This window comes from Stegodyphus dumicola, chromosome 1, assembly GCF_044657685.1.
Source record: "Stegodyphus dumicola isolate Sdum_Otavi_A_Nest chromosome 1, ASM4465768v1".
Lineage (NCBI taxonomy): Eukaryota > Metazoa > Arthropoda > Arachnida > Araneae > Eresidae > Stegodyphus > Stegodyphus dumicola.
Genome location: NC_140768.1, coordinates 271,238,904 through 271,253,512, shown reverse-complemented (window position 1 = coordinate 271,253,512; position 14,609 = coordinate 271,238,904). Strand labels below are relative to the sequence as shown.

The following is a 14,609-nucleotide window of genomic DNA, read 5'->3' as shown; positions in this document are numbered from 1 at the left end:
CATAGGACTTCTACATTTAAATTTAACATAGGTACTTCCTAATCAACAAATTAAATGTAAAAGAGATGTTAACCTAACAAGCATTACTTTTAATATATAAATTTAAAATATTTGATTGTATGTTAAGATGAAATCAACAAGTATATGATTCGACTGTAGAAATATATTTATTTTCTGATTAAAGATCTAAAAATGCTATGAAAACACTGGAATTTTTTAATTATTATTCATTTTGTGCAAGTCTGATAGTTAGATTATTTGTAATTTATTCAGTGTGGGTAATTTATTTAAATTTTTTTCATGTTAATGTCTGCAAAATACTTAATCTTCTAATATCTCTTGGGAAAAGAAATTAGGTCCATATCACACGGTGTTTGTTTCGCACGAACAACTGTTTCGGACAATTTTTCTGCCCGTTTTACTATTGAAAGAAGAACGTGCGACTTTTTCCTTCCTTTCCAAAAAAATTGCAAGTGTTCGATTTCAACCAATCAGCTATCAGCTTATTTGTAATTGGAAACGAGTTTCCCCTGTGTTAACCCCAAAGCGATCTAAGGTGACTGGCTGTTGTAACAAAGCAGAAAAATTGTTCCATCCATACAGTTGTTCTTCCGAAACAAGCCGACATGTGATAGCAGCCTAATAAATCTGAAAATTGCTTTCAAATCAAACAAATGACTTGAGTCAGGCAGAAATTGGGTTTATTGTATAATCAATTTTATTCTCTTCTACCAATTAAATAAAAGAGATTGTTCTTAAGGATAAAATATTTACAAATATATATTTTGAAGTTAAATATTGAAAATATATTTTTTGAAGTTAGCAAAAAGAAGAAATGAGTTTTAGAGATTTTGTTGTTAAATAAAAATGCATATACATCATAAATTTATTTCACTTTTTTTTTAAAAACCCCAACATATTTTGTATCTTTCTTAATGACATAATTTCAGAGGTATTTAGAAATTTGTCTATAGCATAAAATAGTAAGCAACAATAAAAGTTGCATTTTATCATTCAATTTGCCAGTATCTCTTCCCATATCTGATTGTCATTTCTTCTTCATAAGATCCGAAGTTCCACAGTCAGGTTCTTTCTTGCAGCAGCTGATGCAATCCTTAATTCGAACACCAAATCCTTTTTCTATACAATCTACCATGCAGTCATTTGCACAGCTCCTTTGAAGCATAACAAAAACACCTCCAACTCTTGTAATGACTGCCTAATAAAAATAATGATGATAATAATTAATTAATTAAACAATGCAGTATTTTAAAAAAAAAGAAGAAGAATTCGACATTTACAATGCGATTAGCAGATTTGCAACATTTTTATTGCTAACTCTAAGGATTGCAATAAAAATATTATTAAAGACCACTTCGAATAGAACATTAGCTGGAAGATGTCATCTGTAGTTATTTTCACTTGCTGTGTCTTGCATAGTCCAAGGATCCAAAACTTCATGCACTAGTGAAGGTACCACGATAATTTTTATGTATAACAAAGAATGTTTTATCTAAGCCAGATAATACTAGCAATTCACTGATGCAAGAGAAATGTCTGAAATGATGAGTCTTGTTCCATCTGGCACTATAGAGCTGCTTACTGGTATGTGTTTTAAAAAGCATAAAATTTTCATCTAAAGGTACTTTTCCAGTAGTACATAAAGTTTGTTCATTGTCCTTTCTCAAAAGTTGTGGAATGCTAAACAGTTTTGTTCTCTAACGTTTTCCATCTACACCTTCAGAAGCTATTTTGAAACTTTAGCAAGATGGTACATTTTAGCCATCAAGTTTGTACAATAGAATAGTTTGCAGAGTCGGATAATAAATTTGCTGCAGTACCTTGACATCTAAGTTTCTCTTATTTTGTAATACGGTTTATAGGATCTATTTGAATGAAAGGTGAGAGCTGCTCATTCTCTTCCACATAATGGTTTATTTGATTATAGCAAAGCACTAGAGTGCTGATGAAGGAAAGGGATGTCTTCATAGGAGGACTTTATAAGGGAAACTGACTTGTATGCACATTACATGGCCACATGGGAAAAGCCCATGTGGCCAAAACGTTCACTGGGATTCGAGCCCCGGACCAAATTGCCAATGACTGCTATGCCGCTAGTGGGCCTTTCACATGAACCAAAGAGTTGCTGCCATTGTTAAGTTACAGATAAAGTATGTTGGAATCTGTTCAGATAATTGTAAGCTTAAAAATACTTGGAAGATAAGCCAGTAAATTAGTAGGCAAAGTTACTATAAAACATGGTTTACTCTTCCCTACCAGAAATCTTTGAGCGTGTGATATCACTGATGCATAGTCTGTTCCAAAGAAACTACTGCCTTGGAGAACTAAATGTAATGGTGTATTCGTTCGTGTCACTTTTGTAAAGGGAAGTGACGTCATTGAACTCGAGCAGTGGGAAGAGCCCAACCTTGTCTGTCTACTGACCCTGTTGTTAGGAAGCTGTTCTTAATGTACACTGCGCAAAAAAAGGGGGGACAGTTCTATATCTTCCATTCTACTAGGCCGATTGACGAAATTCAACTTGCGTTTCCCATGTATCGAAAGCGCGACTTAGGATATGTATTAGATTTTTTATGTAGCATTGTTCTAATATAGGTATTTTGACACAAAATCAGACTTTTTCTGAAATAACATACCAATTTTTTTCCGTATTTCAATTTTACGACTCAAATTATGCCAAACTATAAAGTTTTGTAAAAATCGCATGAGTAGTTTTTAAAACATTAGGTCTCAAAATTTTAGCTCCTCCATGTTAATTAAATTTTGTATATATTTATTAATATCTCTTTTATGAATCGTTTTTCGTTCTTCCTTTCGCATTTTGAAATTTAAGTTCATTCCAAATAAAATTCACCCATTTTTTTATGACTTAATTTTTAAATTTGTATTTTTAAATCATTTTTATAAATTTTTCGAAAGAAATTTTTAATTATAACCTATAAAATTTTTACCATCATCTTAAAGTAGGTGTATTTCTAAGCAATACCTGCAAAAAATTAGACTTTTCTATTAAAAATTTTCAAAGATTACACGAATTTACATATTTTTGCCGTTTTGAAATTTGGAGTCTGCTTTTTTGAGTGCTAATAACACTAAATGTGGTTTATCCGGTAGTTTTTGCCGGATTTTACAGTGAATTGCCACAGCTATTTTTAACCTTAAATTTCAAATAAATTTTTACAGCTAATTCATTACATGAAATTTTTTTCCCTCGATGATGTGCAATAAATATTTATTAATACTATATGAACAGCTTTTTTTTTAAATATTTGTAAGAGTAAATTTTTACTTTTGCTGTGCTATCGTCTGCTACTTCATTTAAATTGAATTGTTTAAAACTGAGAAAGTTGGTTTGATGTTTATTTTCACAAAGTTTTTAAGCAAAACAGGACGTAGACAGTTTGGGTCATGTCCCAGCTTTAAAAAAGTATATACATATAAATATAAATTTTTACATTAATTCTCTTACAAAGAATGTTTTAAGTAGTAATTTTCTCTCGTGTTGTAGATTATATAAAAATCATGTTCTTTAATATAGAAATTATTAGGCTTAAAAATTCTAAATAATATGATTTAGATTGTTTGCACCCAATATAAGAATTGGGCCACTCAGTAGTACAGGATAAGTGCTGCTGGAGTGATTTATTTCTTTCTCATTTAACAAAAATCTCAAATATATATCATTTGGAATTTGCTTAAAACTTTATTTATAGTTAAAATGTCAAGAAAATGAAAAGATATCTTCAGCTAAAACGCGTTTGATGCAACGGATATTTTAAAAAAATTCGCAAGAATGCAAAATTTATGGAAGTGTAACAATCGAAAAATCTTGATTTTTTTGTGTCAGCACTGAAAACAGATATAGAAGTAAAGAAGGAAATTGAGAGGAAGCAAAAATTTAAAGAGGAATCTACTTCAACGAAGGTGGGGTTCAAAGAGAAAACACTTGGACGTGCACGGCAGCAATTGAGTTAGTACTTACGGAAAAGACAAAAACCATATTATAGCAGATGAAATTGAAGAGCGACTGGTTTTCGGCTATATGTTGTATAAATTTAAATTAAATCATAGAACATCATATCGTATCATAAACGAAACATCCTATGATTTCTCAGTCGAATTATTTGAAGATTCGGGAATTTATCCAGTAACGTTATAAGGTATTACTCCTGCCTTCTTAGTGTGTATTCTAGAGGTCCGTGGTTTGATTCCCGGCAAGGGCATTTTTCATTTCCCCTGCTTCCAAAAAAATACCTAATGTTTCTACAGTCGCATCCGAACTATAAGGTGGTGAATGATGATTCTTCACCACCAGGATTTGGCGACTGAGTCCCCTAATCCCCAGTCGCCCTTTAAGAGGGAGTATATAAGGTAGTTCTCCTGCCCTCTTAGCATGATTTTGTGGTGTAGTGGTCTGCATGCTCGGCGCGTATTCGAGAAGTACGTGGTTCGATTCCCGGCGAGGGCATTGCTCTTTTTCAAGTCTCCTGCTTCCAAAAAATCCTAATGTCTGTAAAACGTATATGGATATCATCTAAAGATGTTTTCCCTCTTGATGAAACCAGTCTTTCATCTCATGCCTTCAAAATGCTTAGCCTCTGACTGATAAAGGCTCTGACCAAATACTGATGAAATGGATTGAATTGGATTATTAAATTATGGCAAAACAGGGTTATCTGCCTAAAAGGAAGGATGCCTTCGTGAAGAACTCTCTCTAAGGGAAACCAGCTGCCATACAGGTTAAAAATAAGAAAACCACGAAAACGTCCATGCAACCAGTCCGTTTGACGGGATTCGAAACCCCGGAGTGAACTACCAATGTTCAGCTACTTTACTGCTCGGCTGTTTGTGGGTCTTTATGAAATGGAAAGCAATAACTGTTTAAAATGAATGTCAGAAATACCAAGATGTTTCAAAAAGTTGGATGCTTTTTAATATACTTGCAGAATGCCTGAAGAAAAAGAGCAAGAAATTGAGAAGACAAAATAAATTTTTGCATAAAATTTAGTATTTTTAAAACTTTTCTAATCTTGTGATATATGATTCTTGTGATTTCAAAAATAAAATATTTGACTAAAATATGAATAACATTTTAAGAAACTAAATGTAGGATGATAAAGTTGTGTAAAGCAATGAGCACAATGATAAAACTGTTTAAAACAATGTAATGCAAGTCATCCTAAGTTAATATGTCGGTTATACATCTCTCTTATTTATATATCTTTTCTGAACGGAACATTGAAAGGTGTGTTAATTGTGCTTTACTATATTTTCTCCTTTAATATATGCAGTTGTCAAATGCATGGTAGTCTGGGTCACAAAGTATTCTTCGGAAAGAAACGCAATTCAAATAAATAAAATCAAATTCTGGAAAATTTATATTAATAAATATATTTAAAATGCTTAGTTCAAATGAATAAATAGAAAATTTAAAAACAATTATCTAAAGAGACAATGCAACACAAACAATTAAAAGTCTAAAAATTACCTAAAATAATAACTATGACTAAAAAATATAGTATAAAGAAAACTATTTGTAAAATAAATAAATAAACGATGCACCTTTTATTTAAACTACTCAGTTCGAGTGAGTATATGGAAATTTGAAAGAAGGAACGATTGTCACTTTTTTTTTTTTTTTTTTCAGCTCACGCACGATGTTAGGAAAATGAAAATAGGTTACCATATATTAAGTTCGCCAAGTGAACTATTCTTGGCGTAAACTGGAAAATAGCGGCAACATAAATTGTTAAATTTCTTCGTAAATTTTGTACCAATTTTACGAAATTTAATATTTAGGCATCATTTGCGTCGTAGAAACGATTTATGTAAAAACATTGGTATGTTATTTCAGGAAAAGTCCGATTTTTTGTCAAAATAACCTATGTTAGAATAGTGCTGTATATATAAATCTAATATATATCCTAAGTCGCGCTTTCGAGACAAGAAGAACGCAATTTGAATTTCGTCAATCGGCCCGGTAGAACGGAAGATATAGAACTGTGCCCCCTCTTTTTTTTTTTTTTTTTCCCTAACATAGTTGTATCCATTTTATTTAAAATGGAACATTTTCAAAGAATATGTGTAGCTGTTAAAAAAGTGCTATACTTTCATAATGATTTTTTTAAAAAAATAAGTAAATTATGTAATCTTTTTTTTTTTTTTTTTTTTTTTTTTTTAGCTGTAAAGTAAGTTAACTTTTCTTTTCATGTATACACTCTGAAATAATAAACTAACAAATCTCGACTTCATGTAAAAGGGAGAGAAAAATGCGCCAATATCAGTGCAAAATTCTATCCACTAATGTCATTAGAATTTGCAGTCTATGATGCATAATATCAGAATATTCTTATTTTGAATTCAAAATATTTTTTTCTGAACGTAATTATTTTCATTATATTAAAGTTCTCGGAAGCATTCTTATATTTTATTAAATTCGTATAAGTTTACAGTTATTTTAAATATCCATCAGTAACAATTTTTTCAACAATTAAATATATATGATATAAATGATTCAATATGCGAGTTATAAATTTAAAAACTTTACTAACGAAGTATTTAAATGGGTAGCAAGAGAAAAAACTGTTTAGGTAACTTTCGTACTGCAAAGATATCGTTACGAAGTTTTGTACATATGTTAAAATAATTTTAGTGAAGTTATGTATAAAATTGTAGTATCTCTTGTAAAATGTAACATGGAAATTTGAAAAGTCGAAGCTTTGCGAAAAAAATAAGATTACATAGTCAATCTAATTAACATTGAGGTAAATGTCTATCTCGCTAAATTGGCGAGATGTAGCCGGTGGTTTTGGCGACTAATTTTTTATGCCAAATTTGGTTACAATGTGGCGCCATTTTTTCCCGGTTGTAGTATAATTAATTGATATTGTAATTGAACCCTATATGTAACTGTTTTTGCATCTAATGGTTCTGTGAGACTAAAGGTGCATCCGAGAGATAAGAGGTTTTGTTAACAATAACAACATTTATTTACAAGAAAATATACGAAAATTTCAATCAATTAGAGATATGTTATTAGGCATCTCTGCCTTCCATGTCCTACACCTTTAGTATCCTGCCTGCCACTGACTATTAGGACGAACGCAGCGCCCTCTAGTCCGAATGAAGCTGGAAATATGTAATACTCCCCACCTGAACTCACTTGAGTTCACTTACTATTGAATTTTAACTAAATTTACATTCAGGAACCATTTAAAATTACAAGAATAAAAATATAAATAGCATATATCAAATACAAAGCTTCAAAATTATTCAGTCACTTGACATACAAAAACAAATTACACTTTTAACTTCCAAAGAAAAATGTTCAAATATCAAGCCTTAAAATATAAGCACAATTAAACTATCATTAATACACAGATAGAACATTAACAAGTTGCAACTCAATTAAACTAACATAATTAAGGATTAATTTCCGAATTATACACAAGTTGTACTGAGCGTTTTATTTGTCCTTTAGGAGTCTGAATAAGAAGAGAACGAACTTTTCCATCTCTTCCTGGATATAGCTCTAAAATTTTCCCCATCATCCGCATATTTCTGAGATAACGCTCATCATTAATCAAAACAATATCATTCACTTTAAATGAAACTATTTTACCTGGTTGTGGAGAAATATAAGCTGATCTTAGATTAAGTAAATATTCCTTTCTCCACCTGTTCCAGAAGTGATTCAAAAGTGTTTGCTGATATTTATATTTCTTTACCAAAGAATTCCTATTAACATTTAAATTTTCATTTTTATGTTTTATTACAGGTAAAGACACCAATCTTTACCAATAAGAAAATGAGATGGGGTGAGTGGAGAGGGTTCGTTGTACAGATACGTGATAGGCCTGGAATTAACCAGAGCTTCAATTTCCGAAAAAACAGTTTCCAATTCCTTCAAAGAGAGAGAGGATCGTCCAACAATTTTCTTTAAGCAGGTTTTAACCGTTCGTATCTGTCTTTCCCAGAAACCTCCTGTAATGACCTTACGGATGAATAAGGCACCATAAGGAAAAGGACACCAACATTTATTAAAAATTAACTTTCAAAGAATAATAGTAAAAAAAATTAACATTTAAAGAATAATGGCAAACTCGGAGCACTACCTCGCTCCTACAACATAATTAACCTACCACCTGCCTCCTCTGAGGCTAACATGCAACTGTTGTCTCTCTCACTTGCTGGGCTCTGCCAGGCAGCTGATTGGCTCACCGCTGCCAGATACATGACACCTCCCCACCATGGACTTTCTTCAACTATAAAATTCCAAACTATACCTTTAGAAGCAAACAAATTTTTAACTTGATCATTATCTATCTGATTCCACCATTTTTTCAATTCACTATTTGCTTTTTTAAAAGCTTTGGCGTTATCAGAATATATAGTGGAACATAATCCTCGACGAGAAACAAATCGTCGGAATCCTAACAAAAAAGAATCAGCACTTATGTTAAGAACTACTTCTAAGTGGGTAGCTCTTGTTACTGCACAGCTGAATATAAGTAAATAACACTTTGAATTAAAATCACGAACAAAAAATGGTCCGGCAAAATCCACACCACATACATCAAATGGTGGATGCTCTTGAATTCTATCAGGCGGTAAAGGGGCAACCACCTGCATTCCAGATTTCACTTTGAATCGTCTACAAATCAGAGAGTTATTTAATACTTTTTTCACAAATTGACGACCTTTAACAATCCAGAATTGTTCTCGTAAATGTGTTAAAGTTGCATCAACACCTAAATGGCAAATTTTAGTATGAGAATCACAGATAAGTAGTTCAACAAATTTATCATTAGATGGAAGAAGCCAAGGGTGTTTGGCTCGCATATCGTTACTTGAAAACTGTAAATTTCCCTTTAAACAAAGTAAGTTATTATCATCAAGTTCAGGATTCAAATTAAATATGCGTGAACTCTTATCGATGGTTCCTTTAGAAAGAAGTTGGGTAACTTCTGTACTATAATGTTTGAATTGAGTAGCTTTGATCCAAAAACGTTAATTAAAAATTAGTTTTTAATTTCCTCAAATGAAATCCCGCTGCTTTTAATATCTCTATTGCCGTAGACGTCAAATGATAAGCATCTTGAACGTTATTGGCTCCATAGCAGAGATCATCAACATAAAGAAAAGAATTTAACATGTCATAACATTCTTGCTCGAGTTCTGGAGCACATATAGGTCCATTTAATTTTGTAGAACTAGGTTTAGAATTGTGCACAAACCTTTTAATCCAAGCAGTAACACGTAGTAATCTACTTATTTCGCTGAAGTGATTAACGTCCAGTAACGACGACATAGGTAAGTTTCCATTAGCTGAACTGGTTACCATGGAATTAACCAGTGCAGTTCGTCGCTTTTTCCCTATAACGCGTTCATCGCAGATGTCATTAAAATCATGTAGCGATTCTTGAAGAGGCCATGAGTGAGGCGGTTTAGACAACCAAGCAGGGCCTGACCACCACGGAGAACTTGTAAGAATCCTCCTAGCCGATTCTCCTCTAGTAGTAGTAAGGTCTGTGGGATTGTCGGAGCCACTGCAATAGTTCCAACACTCTGGTAGAGTCCGCGACTGCACTTGAGCTACTCTGTTGGCGACAAATGGTTTCCATTGTTTAGAAGATCCTTTCAACCAATGAAGGACGATTTGAGAGTCGCTCCAAAAGCAAATTTGTTTCGCGAAATTAGGAAATAGACCTTGTAAATAATTTCCTAAACGTGCAGCAAGGAGAGCTGCCATTAACTCTAATCTTGCAAGAGTCAAAGTTTTTAAAGGAGCAACTTTACTTTTTGACATTATAAAGCTCACTTTGATTTGGTCATTGTAATTCACGTACCTTAGGAACGCAACAGCCCCATATGCCTTGGGACTGGCGTCACAAAACACATGAAGAGAAACTTCACTTATTTCTACACTTTCAAAAAACCTTCTTTCAATAGATACTGATTCAAGTTCACAAAGTTCAGAACACCAGGTTCTCCATTTATTTTGTAGGTCACTTGGCAAATCTTCATCCCATTGTAGACCACGTTCCCACATCTCTTGCAGAAGAATTTTCACAGTGATTACAAAGGGACTAATCAGTCCACATGGATCAAATATCTTTGAAATAACTCTCAAAACGTGACGCTTGGTGATTCTAGCATCAATGGAATCCCTAACATCTCTTAAATCTAATTTAATTTTATCCTCAATCGGATCCCACTTCAATCCCAAGAAACCTGTTCCTTGCCCGAAGTCAGTATTTTCCTCATATCGGTTTTCATTCCAAAGTTTATACAATTCCGGACAATTAGTTTTTAATTTCCTCAAATGAAATCCCGCTGCTTTTAATATCTCTATTGCCGTAGACGTCAAATGATAAGCATCTTGAACGTTATTGGCTCCATAGCAGAGATCATCAACATAAAGAAAAGAATTTAACATGTCATAACATTTTGGATGATGTTCCTTAAATTTCTTAATGTGAAATTTCAAAACGCAAGCCAAGGAAAATGGCGAAGTAGTTAAACCGAATGGGAGACGATTTAAATGGAGAGTTTTGGTTGAATCACCTACCTCTTCGGGAAACCACAAAAATTTAAGGTATTTTCTATCTTCCTCCGCAATCTCTATCATAAAAAAAGCTTTATCTAAATCTCCTCAAAATGCAACTTGATATTCTCGAAATTTAAGAATTATGTCCAATAAATTTGCATAAAGATTTACTCCTGATTCTAGAGACTCATTAAGAGATTTATTATTTTCATTAGCCTTACTGCTACAGTCATAAACAATTCTAACTCGAGTTGTTTCCTTGTCATCCCTAATTACCGCTCTGTGAGGCATATAATATCCTGAATTTTTATCTTCATTAACACATTTTCCCACAATCTGACATTCTAACTGATCCGATATAATTTGTTTATACTGGTCATAAATTTCTTGATTTTTATTTAGTTTTTGCTTTAACGAATCAAAACGCTTTTTCGCAACCTCATAATTAGAATTCAACCCAACTGCAGGTCCCAAGTTTTCCTTCCACATCAATCTACAAACGTACCTTTCCCCATCAAATTCCAGAGAATTTGCAAATTTTTCAATCAATTGATTGTCCCATTCAGAAAAGTTTTGTTTGTCTGACTGAAATTCTTCTATTTCCCAAAATTTTCTCAAATCTCACAAAATTGAAGAAGAGTCCATGACTAAACATACATTTTCATAATTATTAGTCAATTTATTACTTTCTTCCACTCCCGCTAGTAACCAACCGAAACAAGAATTTATCACAGTAATGTTTTCATTTAACTTTACTCTCTCGTCATAAACAATATCCCAAAATGAATCGCATCCGATAAGTATTTCCGTCTGACAGTCGCCAGAAAATGAATCAGCCAAAGATAAACCTCTGTTCTTGCCGAAGATAGCTCGAACTAATTTAATGATACTTAACTTCAGTAAGTGGACTGTAATATTAACAATAACAATTTTATTTTAACAAAAACAACATTATTGAATACTAGCACACGCATGTGCTTATAGTTACCTATGTAACTTAGCTAAGAGAGAGCAACCATATGCTCTTACATCAAGTTAGAAATCATTCATACTAATAAAGCAAAAACGAAATAACTTTAGGGTTACACTAAAGCCAAACTCTGCTTGGCGTAAAACAATGCTGCCAAGCAATACTCTTTCAGACACCGAACATCCCGCCCGGCGATGAAATATTAATTTCAATACAATAAGTAAAATTCAAAAAAGTAATAAATGTTCATACAATACAAAATGATACAATGTAAATTAATGCACAAATTATAATACAAGTAATTACACTGCGAAAAGAACAAATATGATGGATTACAATTCAAACCTTCAAATAAACATAAAAATTCGTACATTATTTCTCAATTGGCAGAGTACAGCAATTTTAGTAACTGCTCGTTTATAAATACCATTTTTGGTTTTGACAGAGACAACTCGCACAAGGTTGTCCTTTCCATAAAACACATCTACAATTCTCCCTAACAACCATTTGCAGGTAGGAAGATTTTCTTCCTTAATCACTACCATATCCCCTATTTTAATATTTTGTTTAGCAATCATCCATTTATTTCTTTGAATCAAAGTGCTCAAGTAATTATTAGTCCAGTTCTTCCATATATTTTGTACCATTTTTGTAGTTTTTTGCCATAAATTAAGTCTGTTATTATCTACTTCTGTTAAATTGGGTTCAATTATTGAATTGATCGGTCGACCTATAAGGAAATGACCAGGGGTCAAAACATTTAAATCATCAATATTAGAAGTTAACGGTGTAAGAGGGCGAGAATTTAAGATTCCCTCTACTTGAACTGTTACTGTCAAAAATTCTTCGTAGGTTAATACTGAATTTCCTACTGTTCGTTTAAAATGAAATTTAAAGGATTTTACTCCTGCTTCAGATAGACCATTAAAATTTGGTGCTCTTGGGGGTATAAACTTCCATTGTATACCTTCCTCGGCTAGAAAAGTAGCTAAAGTTCCATTCTGCTTTAGAAAAATACTCATTAATTTTTTTTATTTCTGTATTTGCACTAACAAAGTTCTTTGCATTGTCACTAAATATTTTTTTTGGTTTACCTCGTCGGGCAAAGAACCTCTTCAGACAAGCAATGAATGCTTCTGCGGTTAAGTCATTGACAATCTCTAGATGAATTGCTTTTGTCACCATACAAACAAAAATACAAACATATATCTTATGATAGTTACCCTTGCGTTGCCCTTTGTACTTTATCAAAAATGGCAATAGCATCAATCAATAGCACAACAATTAAATGTAAAGTTAATATTAATTCTCTCTTTAGGTAATTCTCCCATTAGTTGTTGAGAAATTATTGGTTTTGCCTTAAAGCAAATTATGCAGCTTTGGACTATCTTTCTAGCTATATTCCTGCCATTAATGGGCCAATAAATTTGTCTAATAGAATTTAATAGTGATTGTGGACCATTATGAAAATCCTTTTCATGAAAATAAATAAATATAAGTTCAGTTAACTTATTCTTGGCAGGCAAAATAATGGGATGTCTTTGACTATAACTTAAATTAGAATTCTTTATCCTACCACCTACCCTTAACAGACCTTTTTCATCTAAGAAGGGATCAAAATATTTGAACTTACTCCTTGATGTTATCTGTAAACCTTTCTGCAACGAAGAAATTTCTTCTGCAAAATACCTACCTTCGATATATTTAAGGAGTGTATTCCTTGACAGCTCCATTTCATCTATACTAATACTACCTGTTCGTTTCTCAGTGTTCCTACAGTTGTAGATAAATCTGAAAAGTAAACTAAGAATTCGTATTAGTTTCAAGAAATCATTAGTTATTTTTAGGAAGTCATCAAAGAATGAATCAGTTTTTAAAGTCAACAAGGAAGTCGTAACTGGTTTCAGTTCTGAAGAATAAAGATCATCACTAAGTCCATTTTTATCTTGAAAATTGTCATTGTTTAAAAAATCAGGACCTTTTCACCACAGCTTGTTAGATCCAAGAGTTGTAGCATCTGATCCTCTGGAAATGATGTCGGCTGAGTTCGTTTCTGAAGACACATGTCCCCACTGATAGTTAGAAGTAAGTTGTTGAATTTGTGAGACTCTATTATTCACATAGGTTTTCAAAAGATACGGTGATGTATTGATCCAGGCTAAAGCAATGCTTGAATCTGACCAGAGCTTAACGTCATCAATTTTGAGTTTCAAAGCTTCTAAAACCTTTTGCATAAGTTTGGACAGGAGTAGACATGCTGATAGTTCTAATCTAGGAATAGTCATAGTCTTGATTGGTGCTATACGAGATTTGCTACAAAGAAGTTTACTACAATATTCACCAGGGCTTGTAATGCTTTGAAGATATATCACTGCCCCAAATGCCTTCTCGGAGGCGCATCCGCAAATCCCTGTAAAATGAGCATTGAAAAAGTCTCTTTTAAAATGCAACGAGGTACTTGTATATTTTCTATACTCTGAAGAGTTTTAATAAGCACATTCCATTCATTGGCAAGAGGTGGTGGTAACTGTTCCGCCCAGTCTAGCTTAAGCAACCAAAGTGCTTGCATGAATATCTTTGCCTTGCTAATAATAGGACCGAGTAGGCCTAAAGGATCATATAATCTCGCTATTTGAGATAAAACATCTCTTTTCGTAACATCAGGCTTTTCATTAACAGTAACTTTATATTGCAATGTATCCTTCTTATTATTCCACAACATACCTAACGTCTTCACAGTTGTATTACTATTACGATCAAATGAAAAATTCTGTAAATCAGAGTTCTGAGACTCAAAACTAGTACACCATTTGTGTAGCTTCATTCCTCCTCTTTGGAGCAATTCTGTCAAATCTTTCTGGAGCTGAATGCATTCCTTCAAATTCGAAGATCCAGTAAGACAGTCGTCTACATAGAAATTTTCCAAGACCACTTTCGATGCTACAGGAAAATCCTTTTCTTCATCCTTCGCTAACTGTTGAAGAGTCCTTTGTGCCAAATATGGAGCGCATGCTGTGCCATAAGTTACCGTTTTGAGTCTGTATATTTCTATAGGCTTCCTTCCAAAGT

At 32.8% G+C, this 14,609-nt stretch overlaps 1 protein-coding gene across 1 annotated transcript in view; it reads right to left on the bottom strand.

Annotated features, from left to right (window-relative positions):
- Positions 1-508: 508 nt before the first annotated feature.
- The window catches only part of LOC146999550 (uncharacterized), a 30,987-nt gene continuing 16,886 nt past the window's right edge, over positions 509-14,609 (bottom strand). Inside the window, exon 3 of the mRNA XM_085806805.1 lies at positions 509-1,219. Within this exon, the coding sequence (XP_085662931.1) occupies positions 1,049-1,219 (171 nt within the window). The 3' untranslated portion in view covers positions 509-1,048. The remainder of the gene's footprint in view (positions 1,220-14,609) is intronic.